Here is a 26,303-nt window from a genome sequence, read left to right on the forward strand (position 1 = left end):
CCCTGATACGGGAACTTTCCCAAGTTTGTGGAGTGGCTGCCAAAAATGGACATAATTCTATCGCACGTTGCCTTTTTTATAGCTCCATTTAGATGATCTATCTATGTGCATCTTACCATTGCGTTTCTATTTATTTTCTGACACAGTAGGTTTTCTTATCAATTTACTTTAGAGCAACTTTCTACTCTGAATGTGTAATTGATTCTTCAGATGTTGTTAAATTGTATATGAACACAGTTTGAAGAATAATATATGAATATGAATATGAATATGAAGATAAATTAAGTAAATTCTTTACATTCTTTAGGGAACAATTATCATACTCTTAGGATAGGTATTAAGTCAATAATAATAGTATTTAAAATAAATTTAAATTTGGTAGAACGATTGGCAAGGCTCAAATGTTAAGCCACACTTCCTTGCGAATTATACACTAGACCATTATCAGAGATTGCGCCATTCATGGCCAAGTCACTGTCCATTTTGTGGGCCCTAACTTAGCTTGATACTTGATAAGAAATGAATTGGAAATTCTGATTAATTTGCGATGTGTAGATAGTAAAGACCTATAAAAGAGCCTCGCAGCTCTACAGACAGTGTATTAATTTCGCAATATGCTGAAGTTCGTGATCTTGTTGTCGGCTGTTGCCTGCGCCCTAGGAGGCACCGTCCCAGAGGGTCTCCTGCCCCAGCTGGATGGCCGCATTGTTGGAGGCACCGCCACCACCATCAACAGCTTCCCCTGGCAGATCTCCCTGCAGCGCAGTGGTTCCCACTCCTGCGGTGGATCGGTCTACTCCGCCAACATCGTTGTGACCGCCGCTCACTGCCTGCAGTCCGTGTCTGCCTCCTCCCTGCAGGTCCGTGCCGGTTCCACCTACTGGAGCTCCGGCGGCACTGTCGCCAAGGTTGCCTCCTTCAAGAACCACGAGGGATACAATGCCAACACTATGGTCAACGACATCGCCGTCATCAGGTTGAGCTCTTCCCTGGGCTTCAGCTCCACCATCAAGGCCATCGGTCTGGCCAGCTCTGCTCCCGCTAACGGCGCTGCTGCTTCCGTCTCCGGCTGGGGCACCCAGTCCTACGGCTCCAGCTCCATCCCCACCACCCTGCAGTACGTGAATGTGAACATCGTCGGCCAGTCGCAGTGCGCTTCCTCCACCTACGGTTATGGCAGTGAGATCAGGTCTACCATGATCTGCGCTGCTGCCAGCGGCAAGGATGCCTGCCAGGGAGATTCCGGTGGCCCACTGGTCTCCGGTGGTGTCCTCGTTGGTGTTGTGTCCTGGGGCTACGGCTGCGCCTACGCCAACTACCCCGGAGTGTACGCTGATGTTGCTGCCCTGCGCTCCTGGGTGGTCAGCGCCGCCAACTCTGTCTAAGGACTTTGTGAAATTAAACAATTTTCTGAAGATTACTTGGTGCTAATGTATTTATTGGGGGGCGATAGGTTTCATGCTTTCATTCACGTGTGGCAGAGTTCCAGAGGCGACTCTTCGTGTGGGCATTGTCCTTGTCCGCCTTGGTGACGGGACGCAGATGAGCGGCATCTACAATGTCCCTGCAAGTATTGGTTTTGGCCAGAATCCAAGGGGAGAAGGAGCAGTCAAACTTACTTAAACTCCTCGTAGCTCTGGGTGCTGTAGACAGCACGAAGCTTGGCATCGTTCCTCAGCTGGTAGAGCTCGCTCTCCCGGATGCCCTGCAGACAACTCTCTCGCAAGCGTAGCAGCTCCTCCTGCGTTATCTTAAATTCGTCCATGCTCAAATAAGTTTCAAGTCGTGTGGAAAAATCAATCGAATTGTTTTCCAACTGTTGCCTGGGCAACAAACAGCCAACTCAGGTGGAGTGAGGTCTGAAACACTTTTCATGTATTTTATGTACACACACACAGCACTCGAAATGTATTCCCGAGCCAAGGCAATTCAAGAATCTCTCTCTATTGCGGTCGGCGATAAGCTCATATTAGACTGCGATTAATTTTACAACCCGATATGATCGTGATCCGTGCACTATTCGATCAGTTTGTACTTGGCTTTCGAAGTGTACGCTGACATGACCGCCACTGGGATAGTTTTCCTTTTGTTCCTACTTCTGGGAGTAACCACAGCCAGCGATAGTACCAAGGAACGCATTGTGGGCGGAACTGAGCAGGCCATCCGCAATGCGCCCTGGCAGGTGTCCATACAGATAAGTGCGCGGCACGAATGCGGTGGCGTCATCTACAGCCAGGAGATCATCATCACGGCAGGTCACTGCGTGCACGGAAAGTCTGTTACTCTGATGAAGGTGCGTGTGGGCGCCGAACACCACAACTACGGCGGAACTTTGGTCCCTGTGGCGGCCTACAAGGTCCATGAGCAGTTTGACTTAAAGTATCTCCACTACGATATTGCCGTGCTGCGTCTGTCCAAACCTCTTAGCTTCGGCCTCTCCATTAAGGCTATCAATTTGGCCAGAGTGAGTCCCGCGAGCGGAACGAATGCCACCGTCAGCGGATGGGGCTACACAGCGCATTCGGATAGCTATGCCGGCAGCCTCCAGGCGGTCCAGCTGCAGATCATTGAGCGAGAACAGTGCGCCTCCAGCAGCTACGGCTACGGCTGGGACTATGTTGGTGAGGAAACGATCTGCGCGGCATACAATGAGCGGGATGCCTGCACCGGAGACTCTGGTGGTCCACTGGTGGCGAACCATTTGCTGGTGGGCATCGTCTCCTGGGGATACCAGTGTGCGCTCGACAACTACCCGGGTGTCTATGCAGATGTGGCCGTACTAAGATCTTGGATAGTTAAGGCTGCAAATGCAATTTAATTAGTTTTGGCAAAATAAAGAATAACATACTTTTTCCATACTCTACAAGTCGCCCCTCAGGTGGAATCGAACCACTTCGACGCTAATCGACTACGGATTTGAAGTCCGCACCCCGGACCACCGAGGTTCAGAGAGGCACTGTAAGTGCCAAAGCTGCCGCTTTTATATGCGCATCGTCGAGAAAAAACACTTGGGAATTACAAGAGCAGTTGCTACTTTTTGCTACAGATTTGTATCCACCCAGATAGGCCATTAACAGTTTAGATAACAACCAAACGAGATCTGTTATGATCAGAAGAGAACGATTTAGCCCTCACAAATCGAAATCGGTGATAGAAAACTTGGGAGTTACTCCCACGTATTGGGTACCGATGTATATCAACGAAAAGGAAACAACTTTACTTTCAAGTATGTAAAAAATTGGCAAAAAATTTTAATTCATTTGGAATGCAGTAGCAAAAATATGATTGTGTTAACTACGATCGCTTTCAAAGACGATTTCAATACCATTTGTATTTGAGGAATTTCAACAAAAGATCAAAGTAGTAAGTGGTAGGTTAGGAGATGCGCCTCACTTGCGGGGCTGTTGAATGTGATTCTGAGTCTTCTGCTGCACAGACATCGGGGGCTTAGGCAAGTGTGCCACCTGGGCAGAAGCGGGCGTAAAATCGGTGTGTCCCTTCACGGGAGCACCGCTCACCACAGCCGAATTCACGCTAACAGGTTGCTGTAAGTACAGTGTACATTTAAGTATTTACTTTCTCTCATATATTCCATATTTAAGCTTACTGTCAGACCAGTGCAATCCTCAGCATCCTTGGGGGCACGCTCCGATGCAGTGGGCTTGTGCTGGACAATGCGCATGCCACCAGCCTTCACTGGAAGTCAAAAAGAACATTTATAGTAGTATCGCAATGCACATGACGTCAGCAGAATGTGTAAAATATGTATTTTTGGACAGCACCGTCGCATTAACAAACGGTCTGCCAGAGTGTGCGTGAGTGCCGCCGCTAGCTCAGTGCATGTGTGGGAGCATGTTGTTTCGTTTGCTTATCGGCATTGGCCGAAACAGGCTAAGAACTGATAAGACAACAGATATTGCTGTATATTGTTGTGATTGGGTGCACAATTAATTGCCAGCGAAGCACTTCCAAGACGCTTTAATAGATTTTACCTCCAACACAGTTACACACACGCACACAGCTCACATGCATGCGCCTGGAAAATACCTATGCAATTGCACTTACAAGCAGGTGGGTGTCCAGCCACGAGATTTGGTTGTTCATCAGCCATTTTCTATTAGTTTGTAAGCTGCAATAAACAAATATGTTGGTAAATGACTACTATTATTCATACAAAAACAATTTCCGACCTACCTCTTTCGTATTTTTTTATAAATGCGCGGTCGCGTTCAGCTTTTGCGTTCTAAAGTTTTGTGTCGGTGTGAGCTCAGAAATATACCGTAATACATTGTCATTTTCAAAATATACCGTAAAATACCAAAGAAACATTATCTACACATTTGATACATACCAGAAACAAATGTATAGGAATTTAAATTAATGTTAATATCTTTTTTCCTGGCTGCTTTGAAACCTAATTAGGTTATTGATTATTAATTAATGATAATAAAATTAAATTCCTGTGTAAATATTTCTATCCGGATAAATTTTCAAAGCAGTTAAAACGTAAACAAAGTACGCAGGGCTGCAGGCACACAAATTTCTGGAAATCATATACTCATGCACACAGTGCAGGTTTCATAGAAAAGTAAATCAAAATCATCGAGTTGAAATTGAAACACTTTAAATTATATCAGGTACAGTAAAGGCATTTAACAGTCAAGATGAAAGACACAAAGGTGAGTTTTTTCATTCAATGCATGCGGCATTTTACAGTTACATCATGTCGCCGGCTGCAAGTGAACTTCGACTGATGTGGTTGTTGTTATTGCTGCTGCTGCCTCTACTTAAAACGGACATCATCGATTCGTTACAGCCATTCCCGGTTCTTAAGAATGACAATCTCCTGCGAGCAGCTCGCGGCGAAGTGGTCGATCGGGTTCCCGTCTGGGTAATGCGCCAGGCCGGTCGCTATCTTCCCGAGTTCCAGGAGCTGCGCAAGCAGCACGACTTCTTCACCGTTTGCCGCACCCCAGAGCTGGCATGCGAAGTGACCATGCAGCCGTTGCGGCGGTTTGATCTGGATGCCTCCATTATATTCTCGGACATTTTGGTCATACCACAAGCCCTTGGATTGACCGTGGAAATGCACGCTGGCGTGGGTCCAGTGCTGCCGCAGCCAATAAACACACCAGAGGACCTAAAGCGGTTGACTCCAGATGGCGCTGTGTCCCGTCTGACCTACGTGGGCGATGCCATAACCATGATGCGACACAAGTTGGAAGGCAAGGTCCCCCTCATTGGATTTACTGGGGCACCCTGGACCCTTATGGGCTACATGATCGAAGGTGGCGGCAGCAAGACCATGTCCAAGTCCAAGGCTTGGCTCACGGATTACCCCGAGGATACTAGGTTGTTTCTCAACCTGCTGACAGATGCAATCGTGGACTACTTGGAGATGCAAGTGAAGGCTGGAGCCCAAATGCTGCAGGTCTTCGAGTCGTCCGCCGAGCATTTGACCAAGGAACAGTTCCTGCTGTGGGCTGTGCCCTATTTGCGCAGGATACGCGATGAGCTTGTGGACCGCCTGACCAAGAAAGCTCTTCCATTGGTTCCGATGGTAAGTGATGTCAACTCAACTTCTCGTATGATTCATCTGAGTCTCTCTTCTCCTCAGACGCTGTTCGCCAAGGGCGCTGGGCACTCGCTGAAAGAACAAAGCGAGCTGGGCTACGATGTAATTGCACTGGACTGGACTGTAGATCCCATTGAGGCGCGTGCCCTGGTGGGTCCGAACATAACGCTGATGGGAAATTTGGATCCACAGGACATGTATCGTGATGCCGATGAACTGCGGACCTTGACCACTGAAATGGTTCACAAATTTGGCAAATCGCGTTACATTGCCAATCTGGGTCACGGCATAACGCCCCAAACTCCAATCACCAGCATGGAGGTACTGGTGGAGGCGGTTCACAAGGCATTGTAGCCGACTCATCTTTAACAGCTGTGCCTTTTTTTATCGAATGCAATTTGGTTTAGGGTTAGATCATTCGAATGGTATATTTTGGTTTTCTTGCTGCTGCTCCTGTACAACTTTGTCGTATATCATGAGGGTGCTGCCGCAGCAGATTAGGAGCGTTCCCAGGATAACTTCTGCAACATTAAATACATCTTTTAGTACACTGAAACGGCCAAACTATTATACATATTTACGTACTTTTGCCAGGCAACGTTTCGCCGAGTGCATAACCAGTTATCGCTGTGAAGGCAAAACTCAGAGAGTTGGCTACTGGAACGGCAACCGTGATGCTGGCACTTTGCAATGTCCACACATACAAAACACTACCGCATTGATTGAGACCAAATGGAACCCAGTACCGCCAACGGGAGCCTACCGTGCGTACTTCCAGGAAAATATTTCTCCACTTGGAGCCCGTGTCTTTGACAGACTCGATTCCCCGGCTGCCCAGGCGGATGAATGGGTTAGTCACACCCCAAAGCAGCCCCACTGCCAGCAATTGCACTAAACAAGACAAACAACGATTATAGTCATATCATTTTTATATTTTAGTAATTTACCAGAAATTTCTAACATTTTAATATTGTTTACTTGCATCAGCTGTTGTGCGCCAGTTCCATCTTTCTCTGAGCAACCCTGAGTATTTGTGTAGCCCTGGATGAGATTTTGACATTTGCGCCTCCCTGGCATTTTGACAATTCTTTTACGTCAGCTTTCATTTCCGGATAGGTGGGTTTTAGGCAATTTTCTACAAATTTAATCAAAAAACATCCGAATATACGACTAGACAAACGTTGCGAAATGACCGATATTCAATAATGAACATAAAATGCTATCGGCGATTGTTAAAATGTTTCCAAATGCGAGATGTCTTGTGTTTAAATTTGGTATCTGAATATTGGTCTTGTTTGTCTTGATTGTTTATGAATAAATATTCCTCCATTATATTAAACCGCCTTCTCTGACATTTTAGGATATTGAATAGCAGTGCTGCGGCCTAATCAGGAACAATGACTAAGACCAAGGGCGAGAAAATCAACAAATCGGCGATCAACGAAGTTGTGACCCGCGAGTGCACCATTCACTTGGCGAAGCGTGTCCACAACATTGGCTTCAAGAAGCGTGCACCGCGTGCCATCAAGGAGATCCGCAAGTTTGCCGAAAAGGAGATGGGCACCACTGACGTCAGGATCGACACCCGTCTCAACAAGCACATCTGGTCCAAGGGTATCAGGTATGTGGTGCCTCAATTGCTAATGAGAGAACGCATTCTTAAGGCCCTGTTAATTTTCAGATCCACTCCATTCCGCGTGCGTGTGCGTCTGGCGCGTCGCCGCAACGATGATGAGGATTCTCCCAACAAACTGTACACCTACGTGACCTATGTGCCGGTGTCCACATTCAAGAACTTGCAAACGGAGAACGTTGAGTCCAGCGACGACTAAGCAAAGTAATTGAGAGCCCAAAATACGGTTAATAAAAAGTAAATTTTTATTTAGAAAAAAAAAAACAAAAACAAGTGTTAACAAAATGTGACGAAACTGTGATTTCAAAGTGGAGCAATCTGCGGAACCACCACGTAAACGGCATTGCTAGTGGCCACTGCTAAGAAGTGAAGTTGTTTGCGGGAAAGCTGCAGCACCTCTAACGACTGCACTTCTGGCAATGCGCTGTCGCCAAGAATTTTCTGGAATCCCGCTGCGCCTTGATGCTTGTAGATTGTGAGAGGCTGCTCGGACAGTGCGTTTGACACGCAAAGCAGCAGGTCCTCTGATTCAGGCAGATGCATGAAGCGCACTTCACGCGCCTGATGGGAATCTCGCAGCTCTAGAACTTGGTCCAGCTGAAAGTCGCTCATGTCTTCGTTGCTAAAGCTGTGAAATGTTTTTAAATATTTTAGTCAAGTTTTGCATGCACAATGGACATAGAAGACCTGCCTGTAAATCCTAATGTCCGCTGCCGGCGACGACGTGATAAGGGCCACATAGCTGCTCACCATGCCCACGCCACGCTGGATCAGCGTCATTTGCTCTGTCTTTACATCCAGCAGCCGGCGAACTAAAGTGTAAACTTGTTTTTCCTTTATTTTCCAAAGCTCCACGGCTTTTGAAGTTAGCAGCAGAATCGGCGAATCATTGGTGGCTGCCACGACCAGCAGCTGTTTTGCATCCCACCTGTCCACAGCGGCCTGCCTGCTGGTGCCATTTTTATCGAGGCATTTGACAATTAGTTCGTTGACTTCTTGCACAGCCTGGCACTGACTCGTTCCCAGACCAAACTCCAGTTTTTTGTTGTTCACCCATAGGTCCTCTCTAAATATAACAGAATTCGTATTGTTGTTGGGATGTAACAGTGTTGTTAAGTCTGCAAGAAAAAATATTGTTTTAAACTGTGTCGAATTTTGCACACTCTTTCAATGGTAGCGTTTTGTGTTGGTACATATAATTTCTTCTGGATTGATGTCTACGTAGATCTAAACTAAAATCACCAAGATAAAAACTATTTCTGCGTATATTGGAAATAATGCTGTATGGATGCATATAATCAAAGCCTTTCGCGACAATCAGTGGATAAGTCACCGAACTTCTCCAGTCATAGTGTATTTCAAAACAAAATTGATAACGGCGCCACAGAGTGAGGTTTGGTTCGACGAGCACTTAAATAGAGGCAGCCAAACGGCAACTGCAGTTGCAAATCGACAGCTGATAGACAAAGAAAGAAGCTCTGAGCGACGCCACTTGTTAGGAGAAAAAGCCAAATTGCTTGGCGAAAATGTACAAGGCGCAATACCTTTGGCTGGTTGGCTTTGTCCTAATATTAGGATCGGCCACTGAACGAAGCACGCCCAAGATAAGCTTCACAGCGTTGGTTAGGTGAGCATGGCGCATGCCGATGGGCCATACATTTTTAAATCTCACTATCCACTCACAGTCTAAAGACCACTCCTGCGACGCGTCTGGTTACGACGAGCAAGACTAGTTCCGGTGGCTCCCTGCCCATGGTTATCAATACCTGGAACTTTATAGATGCCAATTTACTGGCCTGGCGGATTCTAAATGTGACTCAGGGTGGTCTCCGCCAGACGCGCAATGCCGTAGTGGAGGGCTGCACCAAGTGCGAAAAGCAGCAGTGCGATAGAACTGTTGGCTTTGGCGGCTCTCCCGATGAGTTGGGCGAGACAACGTTGGACGCAATGATCATGGACGGCAGCAGCATGGATGTGGGAGCTGTGGCAGGGCTCAGAGGTATTAAGGATGCTATTCGAGTGGCTCGTCACGTTCTGGAGCACACAAAGCACACCATGCTGGTGGGCGATGCAGCCTCTCAATTTGCTCAGGCAATGGGATATCGCTCCGAGTCCCTGGTTACGCCCGAGTCAAAGGCTATGTGGCAGGAATGGACAGCGGAAAACTGTCAGCCAAATTTCTGGAGGAACGTTTATCCAGATCCATCCGTCAGCTGTGGTCCCTACAAACCTAAACCGACGCCCCTAACGCGCTGGAAGGAGGATCGTGCCCGTACCGAGTACGCTATTGGGCACAATAATCATGACACCATTGGCATGATAGCCATTGATGTCGAAAATAACATCCATGCGGGAACCTCAAGCAATGGAGCGAGTCATAAGATCCCAGGACGGGTCGGAGATTCACCAATACCCGGTGCTGGCGCGTATGCGGACAATGAGGTGGGCGCTGCCGTGGCTACCGGAGATGGCGATATTATGATGCGTTTCTTGCCCACTCTGCTAGCTGTGGAAGCCATGCGGGCAGGCAAGAAGCCTACGGAAGCAGCTGAAGTGGGCATTCGTCGGATCGCTAAGCATTACAAAGACTTCTCGGGTGCCGTCATTGCTGTAGATCGCCTGGGCCAGTATGGGGCAGCCTGCTATGGCATGAAAGAGTTTCCATTTGTGGTCAGCAACCCATCCAAGACAGATATCACCACGCGCAAGGAGACGGTCAAGTGCATAACGGACAAAGAGAACGTAAACATAGTTTTATTGTAAGCCGATTTGGAATTTCCAATGTATTGGGTCGGTCAGTCCCATTGTTCAGTGCAGTTGAATCAAATAAATATATAATTGAATCAATGCTTGTTGGATTGTTTATAAAATAAGGTTTAAACTAAAATGCCAAGAAAATGTCCATGTGTTTACATGATAACTGCACATTTTTTACATATCTACTACCGATGTATGAACAGTAACTGTGGTCGGCTGGAGTATATCATTTTTATACCCTATTTCCTTTCATTGGTGTTATAATGCTGCTTAGGAGCCTAATTATTAAGAGCTTATTTCAGACTGACGTTATCTTGACCGCCTCTGTTGATATGTAGTATCTCCATCCAAAAACCTTTTATTTCTTTGGCAATATTTCGTAAGGGACATAAAACATAATTCCTTGAGACGACAAACCTTCATGCGTACCATATAAACTTCATTCTCGAGGGTATGCAGAATGTTTTGATGCAGCCTACTAATCAATATGATTTATTAAACTGGTATATATGGTATTGCTGTACTATTCTTTTCGTTATAGTCACACTTACCGGCAAATCAGCTTCGACTTACAGAAGAAGAGATATAAGACCCAAAAAGATTTTAGGGGAATAGATACCGTTGTCTCTTTTGGTTTGCAGGAAAGGTTAGAAAACATAAACTTACTACACAGTCTCAGTTTATTAAAAATGCAGAGCGATTTTAACAAATCGGGGGCAACTTGGGTTAATTGGGTATTTTTACGGTATGTTTAAAAAATGATAAGTATATTTCGGTATATTTCTGAGGGTCACAATTTCCGCCAAATCGGCGTCGGCATACAGAAGAAGAAAAAAAAAGATTGCAAAAAAAGCGGAAAAGCGGCGGCTGAAGATACAATTTAATCGAAATCGAAATAAATAAAAGCCTTCAAAATTAATAAAAACGCGCAGACAAGTGGCCGCAAGTCGCTGACTAAAATGGCTATACAACTTGATAAAATTCTGGCAGACATTGCCAAGGAGAAAGCGGTGCATCCAAACAATGGCGGAGCGACCAAACAGGAGCAAGAGGACGCTTGGGGCAGGATTGGGCGTCTGAACAAGCTCTCCGTGCACGAGTCGCGCTCCATTTTCATTGTGCTGCAAAAGAAGTACCATCAGGAGAAGCTCAAGGGCAATTCGACGTGGAAGCTGTTCAATGTGATGAACCAAATACACCAGGAGCCCAAGGCGGCCGTGAAAGAAGAAGAGTGAGTTAGAGAAATGCTGAAAATGGCGGGTTAGGTAATATATTGTTATTCATTTAGCGACCAAGTGCCGATCGACGATGTGGAGGAGTTTGAAATGCTGGAGGTGCAGGAGCCAGAAGATGATGAAGATGCTCATCAGTTTGGCCAGCCCACCAACTCCACTGGCTCTGCTTCTTCGGATGGGGAGAGCCCAAGCAAATCGCACAGCACCGGCTCGCCGGAGAAGGAGGAAAAGGTGTACTCCAAGGGCAGCATTGACACACCGCGTCCAGCGTTCGAAGAGAAGAAGCTGCTCAACACAATGGCCAATAATACTCCGAGGGCCACGACAAACAATCCAGTGTCCATGGCCGCCGCAGTCTTGCAGAAAAAGGGAATTACCGTGAAAAAGACTCCCGTCTCGGCTGGAGCTGCACAAAAAATGACGCCGACACAGTCGCAAAGCAACAGCAACAGGGCAACGTCCTCGTCTCGCACCACCATTCAGTTGCCAGAGTCTTTGAAGCGCAAACTGTCTGAGGAGTACTCGGGACCATCATCGCAGAAGAAGGCGGCAAAGACTCAAAGCCCAAAACAGACGGGCAACACAGTTGCTGCTGCTTTGGCCGCTGCAAGCGTACCCGATCCCACAGTAACTTCCAATGTCGTCCACACAACCACGGCTCAACTGATGCAGGTAAAGAAAGAACGTGACGGCAGCCACTCGCCACCGCCCGGCATCAATATCATCACCGTACCGGCGGCGCAACAGATCAACGGCGGTGGCCCAACATCCTCGACAGCTGCCACCGTTGCCTCCACTTCAGTGGCCTCCACCAACGGCTACTCGCCACACATCGAGGAACTGGACTTCAAGAACGACATTATCTTTGACTCAAAGCTAAATACGAACTCCTCCAACGCTCCAGAGATTATCAACTTGGGCAACTTTGACCAGTCGCTGCCGCCGACATTTTTCAAGAATTTGTGCAACTCTTCGCGCCACGAGGCCCTTGGATTATACGTTGCAAACGTGATGAACCGAATCTCATTGCGTGCCGCCGCCAAACTCGAGTTGGGCATCTTGCGCACCATTCTCGATGTGCAAAGTGACGAGCTGGACCAGTAGATCCAGTAGGTCGAAACAAGTATATAAATTACCTAATTAAGTGAATTCGAATTACTCAACTTACTTATTAGAAGTACTAGAAAGTATTTATGTAGAACGGACCACCCTCTCCTCAATTCCTATATAATTTATATAATTCCAATAATTTACCCTCGCGATATTGAGTTGGTTCATCCTTCAACATCGCCTCAATGGAATATTTTGACAGTAATATATTTAATTTTTTCACAGCAGCACGATTTGATGGACCCCTTCCCCCCATGTTCCACTTAATTTCTAAATGAGTTTTTACTTCAATAAAAATAAATATGTGACTCACGTGCATTGCTGTCTAGGTGCCTATGCCTGAAAATGTGCGCTTCTGGCTGCCACGAGTAGTATTCCACCTTGTCCGGACGCTGACTTATGGCCAGAACATCATCATCTCCCATCGTCAGTGTTTCCATGCGGGAAACATCTTTATGGGGCAGCTGCTGCAGTACGACAAAGTTCTCCAACACCTTCGGAGGCTCTGAAAATCAGCCGCAAGCAATTATAAAACCATCATATGAGGGAGTTTACTGCGCTCACCCTCCAGCCGATGCTGCACTGCAGCTACATTTTGTTGCAGCTGCTGCCAATCCGCCAGCGCATCCATATCCACTCCCCGCTTTGACTTGTAGCCAGGCTCTGCATTGCCATTGCCAGTGACCTGCTCGTAGTTGTCCACAGTCAGCGGCTGAGTGAAGATCAACGGGCTCTCCACATGCAGATTGGGCAGGTTACGGGCTTTGTTTTCCAGCAGCTCGTTCACGGACAGACCATTAACAGAGTCTACCCAGAGACTATCAATATTATTGTTGAGGATCCGTTGCTGTTCGGGCAGACTGTTGTCCACCAGCAGTGATCCCGCCACGTACTGATCGCCATTCCGCAATAACAATTTATCTGGTTGCCAGTGGATGCCGTTCACAGGTCCCTCAACGGCAAGGTCGTTGTATAAGTTGACATTCTGCAGACGAGTTGTACCAGCAATGCTGTGATTTCCGTATATGTAAACAGCCTCATTTATCCAAGTTGCTATGGAAGTATTGGCCACCAGGCTGGGGGAACTAGCATACAACCGACTGATGGTGGCCCGGTCAATGGTTTTCAGGGCATATATGGTCGTGCTCTGGGTGCTGACATTATTTTCGCTCAGACGTAGGACGTCGTCAACTAAATTTAGCTGATTTATTAACACATTGTTTAGATTACCTTCCACATGGGATTCTGGTAGGTTCCAGTGGCCAGTGATATTGTGCACTCCGGCTGTCTTTAAAGTGTTTGCCACAAAATCATCGAAATCCAGCGAGAAGTTGCTAAACGAATGAGTACATTTTAAAAATAAGCAATTGGCGCCAATAAATGTACTCGTCTGTATTCAACTACATTGACAGCGAAGCTATCGAAAGCAGTGCATGGGAACAGAATGCATTGTTTGTCTACACAAATTAACGGAACGTTTTATTTGTTCATTGAATTCCAATTCAAAATAAGAAAATTAAATTCTTTAAATTTAGTGCCAAAATGCACTGCTTGCACTCGGATTGTTGATAGTTTTAAACATATCGGTAACATTGATGCGTTTAAAATCGATATTTTTATTAGATCGGCAGAGCATCAAATACCAATTTGTAAAATATAAAGTCGTAAGGCATACAATCCAACAAAAATGTGTCTTTATAATAAGCCAAATAGGTTCTTCAATCGGATTAAATGAGTGGTTCAGTGTTAAAAGTCTTTGCAAGCTGGTAATATCAAATAGAACATCAACATCGAGTAATGTGATTTCGGACCACGGTATATTACTGTGTATTTTGCAAATGAGATATATTATGTAGTATATATATACGGTATATTACTGTGTATTTTGCAAATGAGATGGTATACTTTGGTATATATTGGAGGGTCTGACGGTATATTTTGTCGATATCTCCGCAGTCACACTGCTAGTTCGCCAACAACAAAAAACGTAAACTCACTCTAAATAAAAAAGTAATAATAAACAAATTGAATAAAAAAAACCATCCAGCAATCGTTAAGAACCGCTGTGAGTGTCTTCGTTTCAATAAAATGCCTTTCAGCCCATTTGTTTACTAGTCGCGAAGTTAATGAATCATTCTTGAAAACTGCCCGACCGGACTATTAAAAGTGCATTTAAACAAAACCAAATCGGCCACACACGAGGTAATTAAATGCACTCCACTCAACTTTGTATACCTCATCTGCGCCATTTGCAAACGTGTACAGAAATTTCTGCCTGCCATGCACAGTACAGCACACAGCTGATTTTTCTGGGAAATAGATGACGGACTAGACCAGTGCTAGTAAAACTGTGGGTTTTAGAGCGCGAAAACAATTGCAAAGTGAAACTTAATACCCAAAAGTGAACTAAACACAATGGTAACACGTACGTACCCCATGCCCTCAACAAGTGCGTCGTTTCCATTGTTGACGCTGCCACGTAGCATTACCACGCGTGCCGTCAGAGGCTGTGCGAAAGTGACGTCATGCCTGAAGCCCAACGGAGCGCTGACTTGTTGGCCGCGCGTCCGACTGAAGTAGTTCCGCTTGATGTGCTCCACCTGGAAACCATTAATGGGGCCCTGCAAGAATGGTCATATGGTTCGTTAGGGCTCGGGTAGCCAACCCATTTCGGCTGCTGGCACTCACATGGAAGTCCAGAAGACCCTCGAAAGCGGTAGATGCAAATTCCAGCCTCTGCCCCGTTCCGCCCAGCTCAATTCGCTCACTGTCCAGCCAGACTTGATCCAACAGCTGCTCCGCCTGGTGACCGTTTAGATAATTGTAAGTGGGAGTCCGCTCGAACTTCACATTCTCCGCATGGAAGGTGTCGTGTTGCTCCCCGTTCAAGTACTTGTCCAGCGTCGCCAAATGGTAGCCATTCAAACTGGTCAGATTGCACAGCTTTGCCACCTCGAGGCTGCCGTTGATGGTAACAGGGGCCTCCATGGAGCCTCCGGCGTCTGTGTACAGCATGTCCTCGGGCACCCGCAAGCCGTTTACGCGGCCAACCAGGAGCTCCGATTGCATTACAATGGGATTCTCTGTCAGGTAATGTTTGACATGCAGTTATTTGCTGTTACAAAATTGGATTTGTATTTGAATCTTCTTACCAAATCGCACTGATTGCAGATGCTCCGACGCATTCAGCTTGTAGCTGCGGCTCACCAATTCCTCCAGAGTGTAGTTGTTCAGCTTTCCCTGGAGTTGAACACCTTTGCTGCTCTCCAGCGCGGCCAGCACCTGCGGAGCCGTGAAATTCTGGTCTCCGCTGGCCTCCAGCCAGTTTCCACCGAGTTGAGCGGCTTGGATGCCATTCAGGGAGTGACCAAAGCTCAGGCTGCTTATGTTTACTGAATGCCTGAAGCTGAAGTCCCCCACATACTTGATGTTGCCCGCCAGCTGCTGTAGCTGCTGCTCCAACTGTGCCACGTTGACTTGGTTGATGCTGCCCTTTAGCCACATGTTTCGGGCGCGAATGCTGCCATTGAAATTGGCTGGCAGTGTCCAGCCGTCCAACGATTGACTGCCATGTGAGTAGATGGAGGCCAGTGGCTGGCCAAAGAGCATGCCATTCATATGCATTTCTTCGAGGTGCACATCCTCGCCATCCAGCTGGTCCACATACAGCGTGCCATTTGAGTGCTGCTCCTTGCTTACCTGCAAATAGTCGTCCAGTTCCAAGCCATTCATTACCAGTGGCCGAGCCTTCACTTCCCCCAACTCCAAACCCTGTAACTGAACCGCGATCGGAATGCTCTGGTTGCCACTTTTGGTGAGCAGCACCTCCGGCAGCTTCTCCACATCAATGCCATTCAGCCATTTGACTTCACCGAAGCCCTCGCTTATCTCCAGGCCCTGCGGCAATGTCTTACTGCCCTCCACCACCTGCACTTCTTCCACATTTAACTTGACAAGCTTCTGCAGATCTTCGGCATTTACGAAGCTCAGTTCCGTGTTGTTGGCCACGAGCTGTTGTTCAAACTTCACATTCACATCCTGCAGAGTCTCATCCAGCCGCAGACCTTGCGTAAGTGTTTCTGCAGCCGATCTCCCTGTTGATGCATCAAGCAAATCCCCCACCTGCAGCAGCCTTTCAATCGTCACATCGCCATCAATTACAAAGTCTCCTTGTAGTTGAAGCGATTGATGGGTTATCTTTACAGGCGACATGGCTCGTAGTTCTGCTCCCAGCAGTTGGCCCTAAAAGCGAAATGATTTTATTTTACATCAGTCTAATGTTCGAGCACCTACCGCAATGGTAATGGGTTCCATGACGCGCAGGTTCTCTAGCCGCTTAGATCCCTCAATCACCTGGGTGTGACTGGCTTCGCGGAGCAGCAGATCGAAGCGCTGGCGGTCCACGTGGATGTGATTGAGTCTCTGATTGATGAGCAAACGATTCACTTGTATGGGCTGGGAGAACTGAACCTCCTGCTGCACAACAAACTCGCCGCCATCCACCGGTATGAGGTGGCCCAGGGAGCGGTCGTTGATCTCGTTGCCGTTTACCACCACAGCCTCAGCACTAAGGTGCGTGATGTCTGCGGCGGACTTGATGAACTGTACGTCCACGCTGCTCCGTTTGAGTGTTTGCTCCAGCAGCTGTGTCCAGTTGAGGTCGTTGAGATTGCCCTCCAGCTGGAGTTGTTGCACTGAGAGCTCCTGCAGGAAGGGTTTCTGCTGCTCCCTCGCTGGCTCTTTGTACTCCTCGCTGACATACACCTTGCTGGCAGTCACTGACTCGTATACAGGCTCCTTGGAATCCAACCCATTGATATTGCTGGCTTGCATGCTGTCAGAGACCACCAGGGTATCCACTGTAATCTCCTCGAATTCGTGCTGTTCGGCAGCAGCTCGCTTCATGGGATGTCGGGTGCGAGCTGCCTTGGCATCCTCCTCGATCACATCCAAGGCCTGCTTGGCATACTGCAATGCATCCCAGTAGTTGGCGCTCAGCTTCATGTGTTCATCTACAAGCTGGATTAGCGCTGCATGCATTAGAGATCCGTTGGGTATGCCCACGGGTATGCTTCCGACTCACCGATTTTGATTTGACCCGCTTAATGCGGGATTGCATCATTATCCGCTCTCGCTGCTTGGCTCTTTGCTGCAAGCCCTTAAATAGCTGATCCACATTGATCTGCTCTAATCGCTTTTGTTGCTCCCGGGCCCAGTCGATGATCTGCTGGCGGAGTGTGTTGGCATGTTCGTCCTGCTTGTAGAGCGGTTGAAAAATGTTCGTCTCATTGGCGGCCATATTCTCGTTGGCAATAACTGAAGGAACACAAATCGTGGGTGAATATGGGAGATAATTAGCACGGGTCATGGCTTGCCTAGGTAGCTCTGTTGCTGCTCCTCGTAGCTGCGCATGCGGGCCACTCCCCGACTGAGGGCACCTTCGGTGAACTGTACCTTGGACTCCTCGAACTTCCAGTCATTTAGATTGTAGATTTTCACATCCTGCTTGTTGCAGGCCACCAGCAGCAGAAACTTCTCCGATATAGAGTGCTGTCGAATATAAAATTCCCCATGGGAACCTGCCGATAACTATTTTACAAAGACATTCGATACCTGAACGGGAAGGAAGCGCTCCAGGGCATAGAAACTCAGTCGCTGGTAGGGCACAAACTGACCCTTTTCGTATACATAGATGACGGTATCGGCCTCGCCTGTTGCGGCACTGGAACCTCCGATTGTGTTCCCCAGAATGAGGAAGTGCCTGCGACTCACCTCGTTCACGGGGAGACTGAAGTACTTGACGTCCACGGCCCCGTTGCTGCGCAGCCGCTGAAAGAGTTGGAAGCGACGATTCTTTGGATTGTACTTGTAGATGTCAGAACGGGTGGCAGTTCGGCCTTGGGCATTTGCGTAGTTGGCCACGGCCACATAGTCGGCATAGTCTATGCCGAAGGCCTCCATTCGACGGGCATTGCTGCAGGGGATCGCTCCCAGGCGCTGGAACGTACCGCCCGTCCACTTGAAGTAGGGACATTGCTGCTGCACCGCCGCTGGGCCCACCTCCGAGTCGAAGGCCTGCAGAAGGGTCAGTTCTTGGCTGCTGATCCGCAAGTACATGCCCCGCAGTCGCAGTCCGCCAAAGTACTGAACGGTCCGTACACCCGTCTCGGGGGACAGCTCATAGATGGGAGAACCTTCGCGGGCCAGCTGTACTGGCTCCGTGAGATTATAGCTGAGTGCCACATAGCCGCGTCCTGCATAGGCCAGGCAATCCAAGGCCACAGCTTTGGGTGTTGGCAGCTCCAGCTGCAGCTCGTAACTCTGCTCCGCCGGCTGCCAGGCAAACACGGCAAAGTGTCGCACTCCAGCCGCATCCTTGTGCAGAGCTGTCGCGTATTTAACCGCCGGCAACTGTAGAATGCAAATGTCGAGGGGAAAGAGAACTGGCACGGATGCCACACGGGTCAGGCCATCGAAGCTGAAGCTGGCTGGAAATAGGAAATAAAATACAAAACAATAAAGAGCAATCCCACTCGTACATCTTAAGAGTTTGTTTCGATTGGTTGCGAAGACTAAACCAAACGATTTCCTCTAATTCTTCGTCAGCCATGGCCGATGAAGAGCTGCAAACCTATCGACGCTGCATTGGACAGCAGCTGGAGGAGCTGGAGATGCTTAGCTCGATATATTGCGGAACCGGAGAGCTGCAGATGCTCGATGCAGGCGTCGTGGCCGATTTCAACGAGTTCCTGGAGACAGATACACCTCCAAGCAGTTTGCGCTCGCACCTGGAGTACATGGTGAAGCTGAGCGTTCCCGCCAATCAGCGCCTTGATGTGCGCGTCGAGCTGCCCCACCTATACCCACTGTTGGAGCAGGCCCGCGTCAGTGTGCACAGCCCCTTGCTGGGCAAGGCCAAGGAGCAGCATCTCAAGATCGAGTTGGAGCAATATCTGAGCGAGAAGCGGGAGGAGGACCCAGAGCCGTACATATTTCAACTACTCAGTTGGTTGCAGGAACAGATAGAGGCACTCATCCAAAGACCCGCCAGCGAGTTTGAGCTGACGCATCTGGTACCCCCAGAGCAGCCACAGCCAGCAGCACATCTGGAACGACTTTGGATCTACTCGCATCACATCAAGTCGAGTGCCAAGCGACAGGAGCTTATACGCCAGGCCCGCCAGCTGGAATTGACCGGCTTTAGTAGGCCCGGCAAGCCTGGCATCATTTGCGTGGAGGGACAGACGGAACAGGTGCAGGAATTCTGGCGAACCATCAAGTCCCTCCGCTGGCAGAAGATCAGCGTGGTACGCTCAGAGCCGAGGCAGCGCAGGCGCGTCTTTGAAACCTTCAGCGAGCAGCTGTTCAACGAGGAGGACGAGGGAATCATGAACATGGGACAGTTCATAAAGTTCCTGGAGGCTCACGGCTTTGGCTATATGAAGTCTGAGTTGTTTGGTTTAGCCTAAACAATTCTACATTGTTAATAAAACTTGTTACTTGATTTTGGATAAAAAAACCTTTGTCGAAAAACTGTGGCACATCGGCCGAGCGCTTGTGCAGATCCGATTCCTGGTCCGTGGCCAGCCGTTCGCTGGGATAGCTCTCCTGGAAGTGCACCTCGAAGGCATTGCCAGGGAGCCAGGTCCAGGTACTCAGGAAAATCAAAAGAAATAACAGACGATGACACATTTGAGGCTAATATATTCTTGAATATAATGCACAAACGAACACACACAAAATGCAACACGTGCACGTTTAATCTACAAATGCAGCTTTTGACTGTGCTGTAATCCAAGCGGAGCTTTTCTAACTGTTTCGAAAGCATCTTAGTGCGTGCTGTGTGGGACACAGAGATGCATTTGCACTGTCAGATTGTTGCTTACCCTGTATGTCGAAGGGGCATATCAGCACTGGTGCACGGTATCTTTGATTTATTTATTGCATGTTCAATTTCTGCTTAGTGTGTTCCCCTTTACGCTATTAGTTTTCATTTTGTTTTATATAAATCCGTCTGCTTCGATTTCGGCCACCCGCGAACCTTCGACTGTGGTGACTATCGGCTCCGATGTGGTTATCTCGTTGCTCAAGTCCACCTCCACGTTATCCGGCTGTTGCTGTGCCTCCTGCCTATGCTTCTTCATGAATGCGCAGTAGCAGCAGTGATGCGAACGACTCGAACTTTCTTTGAGCTTTGCTGCCTCTCTTCGTCGTCGAACGCACGTGATTTGGGAATAGGCGCGCCTGAAGTTCTCATTATTGAAGCCATAGATGAGCGGATTGACGGCGGCATTGAGGAACATTAGATACTGCGATAGATACCAGAAGAGCTGCATTCCGCTGTTGACTGTGCTGTCGTCGGAGTAGTACTTCTCCCGCAGCACCATCAGAATGGTGAAGGGCAGCCGAAACACCGCAAAGACCACCACCACGATGAAGAGGGTCTTGGCCACGCTGCGCTTGTAGCTAACGGTGATCGGATTTTCACGGTTCTGAACCCGCTTCTCATACCGATCGAGCTGGAGGGCGGTCGTTGGGGGGATCGATCAGTTCTGTGAAGTCTGGGGAGATGAGCGTTGGCTTACCTTGTAGAAAATGGCAATGTAGCAGATCAGCATGATGCCCAATGGCAGCCAGACCAGTATGGTTATGAGGACGTACCAATACTTGGGCAGAATGGCAGTGTTCTCCTTGCAATAGCGCTCTGTAAAGTTCTTCCAGACTCGAACGTGATACGAACGATAGAGAGCCAAGGGCGAGGCCAAGAGGACACCCGCAATCCAGGTGCAGATAATCACAATTTGGGCTCCCCGCACGGTCAGTCGCGTCTCCCTGGGCAGAACAATGGCCGTGAGACGATCGTAGCTAACCACCGAAAGGTTAAGCACGGCCGTGATCAGGAACACCACCACCAGGAAGCCCTCCAGTTTGCAGCCCACACATCCCAGCTGATAGTTCTGGTAAAAATCGTTGACCATGAACATGGCGGGGCAGATGGCGAGGGTCAGCAAGTCGGCCATGGCCATGTTGCCTATGATGAGGTTGGTGGGTGATCGCAGCGAACGGTTCATGGCTATGAGGTAGATCATGATACAGTTCCCATACAGCCCAAATGCAATTAGCGGAATGAAGATGCAGATCTTCCAGGCTATTTCCTCGCTCGACTTGTGCAGCCAAATTCGCTCAGCGGGAAAATCCCACTTGCTAAAGTCGAACTACGTTTGCAGATGGGTTAAAAGTTTGGCATCCACTTCGCACTTACTCACTTACTTCAGAACTGGTGGTGTTTCGGGCACTCATTTCGCTGGCATCCGTGGGACGACTGCTGCTGCTGCTGCTGCCAAATTAACAGGAGCCACCTTTGAGCCTACAAAATTCCGACTGGGCTGACTGACAAAGCCATTAACAGTTGTCACTGATAATGCACACTAAAAGCTAATGAACCACATAGACACCCATCGAGTGGGAGGCCATATGTTGTGCATTGAATAAACAAAACGTTAATTGAAAGCATTTTTACTAGTCCTATTATCATTGTACAACTAATTTGATAGAATCTCTAGTCGATGTCCAGCTTGCGGAAAGAGCCCTCCGCGCCAAAGATAGACTCCACATTGACTTGTTTTCCTGGTCTCAGCTGCTCATTCACCCCATACTGAGAATCCTCCTTGAAATAGTCGCTATAGTTCAGCAGCAGCCGCTCTGCCTCCGCTTGGATGTCGGCTATGCGCCCATTGCTGCCACCGTACTCCTCGGGCAGGTATTCCAGTGGTATGACTTTGCTTAATTGCTCCAGATTCTTGTACACATTAAACTTGGAAAAAGAGGAGAAGAGAAAAGATACAAGTTAGCAAGAGATAACCTCAACATATTATAAGCCCAATCAGAGCAGACCGATAGCTCGGCGATAAATAATTCACTTCCTGTATTGGCCACTGACCTAGCCAAGCTTTGACACTGAAACTGAACATTCTGAATAGTGAACATCTGTAGACCTTCCAACGGGGAGGGCGCTTCAACGTTTATCAATTGTCAGCCACTTGGCTGATAGTCCGTGATAAGGGTCCGATAAGCGACGAAAATAAATTAATAGGTGGTGGCGGGTGGAATTATTCAGTACTTAAGCTAGAGATTCGGCCACTGTTTCGGCCAAAAATACACTCACTCGTTGCTGCAGCTTGCTGGGCATGAGACCCTTGGCCAGATTGAGAAGCGCCACCGCCTCCTTGGGGCAGTTGATTAAGTGAATGCCCTTGATGCGGGTCGGCTGTGCCTTCTCAGCGAAGACGCCCATTCGCTTGATGAGGTTAAAGTCCAGTTGGGCCAAGAAACTCATACTCAGCTTGCCCATGTCGATAATCTCAATGTTGCCGCTGACATTGGCATGGTCGTCCTCCCATATGGACTGCTCCGAGAGCATCGTCTGGTATCGGAACAGATCCAACAGCTTAAAGACTTTCGGATCGAACTTCTCATAGTTGGTGATCACAATGCGTGGCCCCGCGGGTCCCCAGGCATTGGGTAGCCGCACACAGGTACTGAAAATAGGATGAACTCCACAATAATTGATCGATCTATCTAACCAACCAACCGTCCCTCACCCCGTTCGACACAGTGCCAGTGTCTTGGCGTCCACGACTCGATTGGCAAAGAGCTCCGGCATCAGGGTCTTGATCGTGTAGAAGTGCTCGAGCTTGGACTTGGTCTTCTCCAGGCTAAACTTGCAGCCTCGCAGGAATCCCACCAGGAACTGCGCATCCTGGCGAGCCTTCAGGTGCGGTTGCTTGGCGAGCCACTCCCGCAGAGCATCCAAGTCGGCTGGCAACCGCTCCGTCACTTCGTTCAGCTCAGTCTCGGCAATGTTGCGCAGCTCGGCGGTCAATGGACGTAGCTCGGCCATGATGGATGTGGGGAGGAGTCGTTGCTGTGCGCCCTGGCAGCTGTGCGGCTACTGAAACGTGTCTCCCAGTCAAGCAAAAAGCCGAAACCGTAGCCGAATCCACCAAATCTACATCTAGTGCCATTATGGCCAATCGTTGAACTGATAGCGATAGAGACGTGCTCTTGGACGGCTCTTTCTCTTTCTCGCGGACTCGCTCTCTCGCAGGCAGATAAAAGGGGGAATTTCCTGCATCGGATCGGACTCTAGCAGCTGCTAAAGGGAGAAGAGGGGCGGGAGCAATAATTGGCCACATTTAGATAATGTCACTGGATCGAACCAGGCAACACAGTTCATTGCTTGCAGCCATATCTTATCGCCGTATCGCTGCGGCACAGTTGGCTGGAAATAGTCAATTATGGGACTACCTTTTTTAATTGTTTAATTATTAATCTCAAGTGCAGCCCTAAAAGGGATTAACATAAGCCCAATCAACACTTGAGGTGCTATAAAGGACATGATACAACAAATGAACTCAACGAATTGTTTATAAAAGTTATAACTGAAACGAATAACTATGTGCAACACTATCGATCATTGTTATCAGCTAATCTTGCATGGGAATCTGATGGCACACAGTGAGTGGCGGATAGACCGAGAATTTCGCGTGTGGTTTCAGCACTTTCGCACCACTGTGAGGTGCGCTCGTTAGCTGGGGGAGCCGCGAGTCGCTTCAGTTCGGTTCGGGTGTTCAATCGAAGCAGGCACCGAGAGTCCCATTAGTCGTGTACACACCTGGGCAGAGCACACACACAAACACACTCGCAGCACACACACACACACAACCCCTTTGGCACCATATTTTCAAATTTTACAATAGTTTTGGCATTTGTCCGTTCAAATATTACAGCAGCCCAAAGACCATGACCAATATCCGAACGCTGGTGCCGGAGCTGGCGGAGCAGGCTCGCATGAAGCTCAAGGAGGATGAGACGACCAGGGCGGAGTGTATCGAGGCGCTGCGCCTCTGGATCACTGAGCTGAGTTACCTGCAGGCGCGCACCGACGATCAGTTCCTGGTCGCCTTCTTGCGCCACTGCCACTGGAACGTGGACGAAGCCAAGAAGCGGGTACTGTTCTATTACACATACAAGTCCAAAGAGCTCGATCTTTTCAAGAGTCGCCTTGTGGACGATAAGCTGCTGGAGATGGCTCGCTCTGGGTAAGTAGGGGCAAATCCCCGATACTTATTCCACACGTTCCCTAATTCTGATGACTTCTGTTGCAGCATTTTCGCCACGTTGCCCACTCCGATCGGACCCGGTGGCCCCCGCATCCACTACACACGCATGGGCCACATAGAGCCATCGAAGCACAGTGTGAGCGACATTTTCCGCTTCCATGCTTTCCGCGCCGAAATCGAGATCAACACGGACGACAACTGGAACATTGCCGGTGTGGTGGAGATAATTGATTTCACCAAGATCCCATACTCCTTGCTCCTCCAGTTCGACCCGGGTATGTTCCGGCGCATGAACTCCTTCCTCGAGCACGGCATACCCACGAATTTAGTTGCCACCCACATCGTAAACGCGTCGCGCGAGACGCAGTTCGTGCTCGGCCTGGTGCGCAATGCGATGAAGCAGAAGGAGCTGGTGAGTCCATCCTTACCCGCGAGATGTGCGTATCTGTTTATCTGACCTTTCAATTCCAGCTGCACATCCACTCCAACCTCGAGTCGCTGCAGCGCGTCATCGGCAAGGAGTATCTGCCCGCGGAATTGGGTGGAGACAACGGCACCCTGGGCGACGCAATGACCCGCTATGAGACCCAGCTGACCGGCTTTGCAACGTACTTCAAGGAGGAGGAGCGCAATGGCGTGGATGAGAAGCTGCGTGAGGCCAGCGAGAAGGAGCAGGAGAAGACCCCGCCCCTGGGGGCTGGTGTCGCCAACGAGGGCTCCTTTCGCAAGCTCAACTTCGATTGAGGCGGCGTGATGGCGGCCCATTAAAGTGTCGTGTGGCAGTTAGTTGTATATTCAGATGCACATACTACTATTTACACCCCTCTCTATATATACAGACATACATACGTCCCGATATGTACACACAAATGTAAAAATACCACAGCGCTATAGCGATCCTTGGTCAATGCAAAACCTGATATTTTATAAAAGAAAGTCCTAGTAGAGCAGCTGCAGCATGGAACCTAAAGGCCTACAATTCAATAATATTATAAACAAATCCACACAGAACAAAAAAAAAGAAAGAAAACAAAAGAAAGAATATGAGTATGAATATGAAGGGCCATCAAATGGTAGAGAAAACCTCACATGAATGTCGATTATAATTTATTGTTGTCCTTATCAACGCACACCCATACTTAAACAAATACATTCTAACATACGGCTTTGCCTCGACATTTTATCCGCCTCCATTATCGAATTTCGCTCACCTCACGATGACGACCGTCGTTTCCGCGTCTTCTACTTACTATGTGCTAAGTTCTGTGTTGGCTTTTATTTTAAACGCATACGCATACACATTTATATACATACATCCATACAAACATTCATGCGAACATACATACATATTTTTTCGATAATTTTTGCGTTAGTTAAGTGTCGTTTCTACTAATTTTTGATACTAGTTTACACCATGTACATGTACACACCTATATTCGTATGTATCGAGATACATACATATTATATCTATAATATAAAGTCGAAATACAAACATACAGTTTATAAATGACAACGTATTGTAGTGTCCCCTGTTGAGTGCGTTAATAAATTACAAATAATTTGTTTAAATGTCGAACAAACACACTAGCGAAAAAGTCACTTTCAAAGTGATGTATTACTTGTGGAGACCCTTTTTTGATTTATGTGGTAATTATCTTGTTTGCAGAGATAAAGATTGACTCCAATGACGAATTGAACTTTGGTCAGTACAATGGAACGATATGCCTTTGCCATCAGTAACTCTTTATTCAAATTCAAATCCAAATTGTTTGGCGCCCAATCTGCTTGAGCGGGACAACTTATATGCTTCAACGAGTGTTGTGAAGCGAGATTTGTCTGAGCTTTCTAATATCTCATCAGCTGGGCGCTCT

General features: G+C 48.1%; 14 protein-coding genes across 16 annotated transcripts; 8 read left to right on the top strand and 6 right to left on the bottom strand.

Moving 5' to 3' along the window:
• Positions 1–599: 599 nt before the first annotated feature.
• LOC117590346 (trypsin alpha-like) lies at positions 600–1,420 on the top strand. The gene has a single exon (XM_034282863.1). The coding sequence runs from the start codon at positions 615–617 to the stop codon at positions 1,383–1,385; it is 771 nt and encodes a 256-aa protein (XP_034138754.1). The 5' UTR covers positions 600–614; the 3' UTR covers positions 1,386–1,420.
• Positions 1,418–1,806, bottom strand: LOC117590347 (coiled-coil domain-containing protein 103). Its single transcript, XM_034282878.1, has 2 exons — positions 1,620–1,806; positions 1,418–1,564 (listed from the first exon to the last, which is right to left on the bottom strand). The coding sequence occupies exons 1-2, from the start codon at positions 1,763–1,765 to the stop codon at positions 1,465–1,467; spliced, it is 246 nt and encodes an 81-aa protein (XP_034138769.1). The 5' UTR covers positions 1,766–1,806; the 3' UTR covers positions 1,418–1,464.
• A 215-nt stretch (positions 1,807–2,021) lies between these two features.
• LOC117580502 (trypsin iota-like) lies at positions 2,022–2,863 on the top strand. Its single transcript, XM_034267094.1, has one exon. It carries the CDS (start codon positions 2,060–2,062, stop codon positions 2,816–2,818), a length of 759 nt encoding a protein of 252 aa, XP_034122985.1. The 5' UTR covers positions 2,022–2,059; the 3' UTR covers positions 2,819–2,863.
• A 357-nt stretch (positions 2,864–3,220) lies between these two features.
• Positions 3,221–4,284, bottom strand: LOC117579376 (death-associated protein 1). The gene is made up of 4 exons (XM_034265250.1): positions 4,195–4,284; positions 4,066–4,129; positions 3,608–3,696; positions 3,221–3,545 (listed from the first exon to the last, which is right to left on the bottom strand). The coding sequence occupies exons 2-4, from the start codon at positions 4,109–4,111 to the stop codon at positions 3,390–3,392; spliced, it is 291 nt and encodes a 96-aa protein (XP_034121141.1). The 5' UTR covers positions 4,112–4,129; positions 4,195–4,284; the 3' UTR covers positions 3,221–3,389.
• Positions 4,285–4,521: 237 nt separating this feature from the next.
• LOC117592023 (uroporphyrinogen decarboxylase) lies at positions 4,522–5,973 on the top strand. Its single transcript, XM_034285478.1, has 3 exons — positions 4,522–4,679; positions 4,817–5,560; positions 5,618–5,973. Exons 1-3 carry the CDS (start codon positions 4,665–4,667, stop codon positions 5,927–5,929), a joined length of 1,071 nt encoding a protein of 356 aa, XP_034141369.1. The 5' UTR covers positions 4,522–4,664; the 3' UTR covers positions 5,930–5,973.
• Positions 5,974–5,977: 4 nt separating this feature from the next.
• Positions 5,978–6,886, bottom strand: LOC117592028 (transmembrane protein 234 homolog). The gene is made up of 3 exons (XM_034285487.1): positions 6,523–6,886; positions 6,161–6,466; positions 5,978–6,096 (listed from the first exon to the last, which is right to left on the bottom strand). Exons 1-3 carry the CDS (start codon positions 6,650–6,652, stop codon positions 5,990–5,992), a joined length of 543 nt encoding a protein of 180 aa, XP_034141378.1. The 5' UTR covers positions 6,653–6,886; the 3' UTR covers positions 5,978–5,989.
• Positions 6,564–7,456, top strand: LOC117592029 (60S ribosomal protein L31). The gene is made up of 3 exons (XM_034285488.1): positions 6,564–6,691; positions 6,936–7,196; positions 7,257–7,456. Exons 2-3 carry the CDS (start codon positions 6,973–6,975, stop codon positions 7,405–7,407), a joined length of 375 nt encoding a protein of 124 aa, XP_034141379.1. The 5' UTR covers positions 6,564–6,691; positions 6,936–6,972; the 3' UTR covers positions 7,408–7,456.
• Positions 7,457–7,511: 55 nt separating this feature from the next.
• Positions 7,512–20,089, bottom strand: LOC117592018. 2 transcript variants are annotated; one of them, XM_034285471.1, is made up of 12 exons: positions 19,831–20,083; positions 17,924–18,798; positions 17,686–17,860; positions 17,394–17,626; positions 16,604–17,329; positions 15,463–16,552; positions 14,999–15,393; positions 14,744–14,931; positions 12,875–13,644; positions 12,624–12,815; positions 7,900–8,326; positions 7,512–7,836 (listed from the first exon to the last, which is right to left on the bottom strand). In XM_034285471.1, the coding sequence occupies exons 1-12, from the start codon at positions 20,000–20,002 to the stop codon at positions 7,512–7,514; spliced, it is 5,568 nt and encodes a 1,855-aa protein (XP_034141362.1). In that variant the 5' UTR covers positions 20,003–20,083. The 2 variants fall into 2 exon arrangements, with proteins under 2 accessions (XP_034141362.1, XP_034141364.1); XM_034285473.1 differs by lacking the exons at positions 7,512–7,836; positions 7,900–8,326; positions 12,624–12,815; positions 12,875–13,644 and having other exon boundaries at positions 14,860–14,931; positions 14,995–15,393; positions 19,831–20,089.
• Positions 8,602–10,051, top strand: LOC117592021 (putative N(4)-(beta-N-acetylglucosaminyl)-L-asparaginase GA14866). The gene is made up of 2 exons (XM_034285476.1): positions 8,602–8,835; positions 8,894–10,051. The coding sequence occupies exons 1-2, from the start codon at positions 8,735–8,737 to the stop codon at positions 9,969–9,971; spliced, it is 1,179 nt and encodes a 392-aa protein (XP_034141367.1). The 5' UTR covers positions 8,602–8,734; the 3' UTR covers positions 9,972–10,051.
• LOC117592020 lies at positions 10,772–12,626 on the top strand. Of its 2 annotated transcripts, none has more exons than XM_034285475.1 (2): positions 10,772–11,193; positions 11,254–12,626. In XM_034285475.1, exons 1-2 carry the CDS (start codon positions 10,925–10,927, stop codon positions 12,302–12,304), a joined length of 1,320 nt encoding a protein of 439 aa, XP_034141366.1. In that variant the 5' UTR covers positions 10,772–10,924; the 3' UTR covers positions 12,305–12,626. The 2 variants fall into 2 exon arrangements, with proteins under 2 accessions (XP_034141366.1, XP_034141365.1); XM_034285474.1 differs by having other exon boundaries at positions 10,773–11,196.
• Positions 14,378–19,795, top strand: LOC117592027 (RWD domain-containing protein 2A). Its single transcript, XM_034285486.1, has 2 exons — positions 14,378–14,512; positions 18,917–19,795. Exon 2 carries the CDS (start codon positions 18,919–18,921, stop codon positions 19,777–19,779), a length of 861 nt encoding a protein of 286 aa, XP_034141377.1. The 5' UTR covers positions 14,378–14,512; positions 18,917–18,918; the 3' UTR covers positions 19,780–19,795.
• Positions 14,378–25,984, top strand: LOC117592025 (clavesin-2). Its single transcript, XM_034285484.1, has 4 exons — positions 14,378–14,512; positions 24,100–24,411; positions 24,478–24,844; positions 24,904–25,984. The coding sequence occupies exons 2-4, from the start codon at positions 24,113–24,115 to the stop codon at positions 25,174–25,176; spliced, it is 939 nt and encodes a 312-aa protein (XP_034141375.1). The 5' UTR covers positions 14,378–14,512; positions 24,100–24,112; the 3' UTR covers positions 25,177–25,984.
• On the bottom strand, positions 20,177–21,641 carry LOC117592022 (galanin receptor type 1). The gene is made up of 3 exons (XM_034285477.1): positions 21,581–21,641; positions 20,896–21,525; positions 20,177–20,829 (listed from the first exon to the last, which is right to left on the bottom strand). Exons 1-3 carry the CDS (start codon positions 21,608–21,610, stop codon positions 20,311–20,313), a joined length of 1,179 nt encoding a protein of 392 aa, XP_034141368.1. The 5' UTR covers positions 21,611–21,641; the 3' UTR covers positions 20,177–20,310.
• LOC117592026 (alpha-tocopherol transfer protein) lies at positions 21,811–23,305 on the bottom strand. The gene is made up of 3 exons (XM_034285485.1): positions 22,912–23,305; positions 22,476–22,848; positions 21,811–22,124 (listed from the first exon to the last, which is right to left on the bottom strand). The coding sequence occupies exons 1-3, from the start codon at positions 23,208–23,210 to the stop codon at positions 21,870–21,872; spliced, it is 927 nt and encodes a 308-aa protein (XP_034141376.1). The 5' UTR covers positions 23,211–23,305; the 3' UTR covers positions 21,811–21,869.
• Positions 25,985–26,303: the final 319 nt, after the last annotated feature.

This window comes from Drosophila guanche, unplaced genomic scaffold, assembly GCF_900245975.1.
Source record: "Drosophila guanche unplaced genomic scaffold, DGUA_6, whole genome shotgun sequence".
Classification (NCBI taxonomy): domain Eukaryota; kingdom Metazoa; phylum Arthropoda; class Insecta; order Diptera; family Drosophilidae; genus Drosophila; species Drosophila guanche.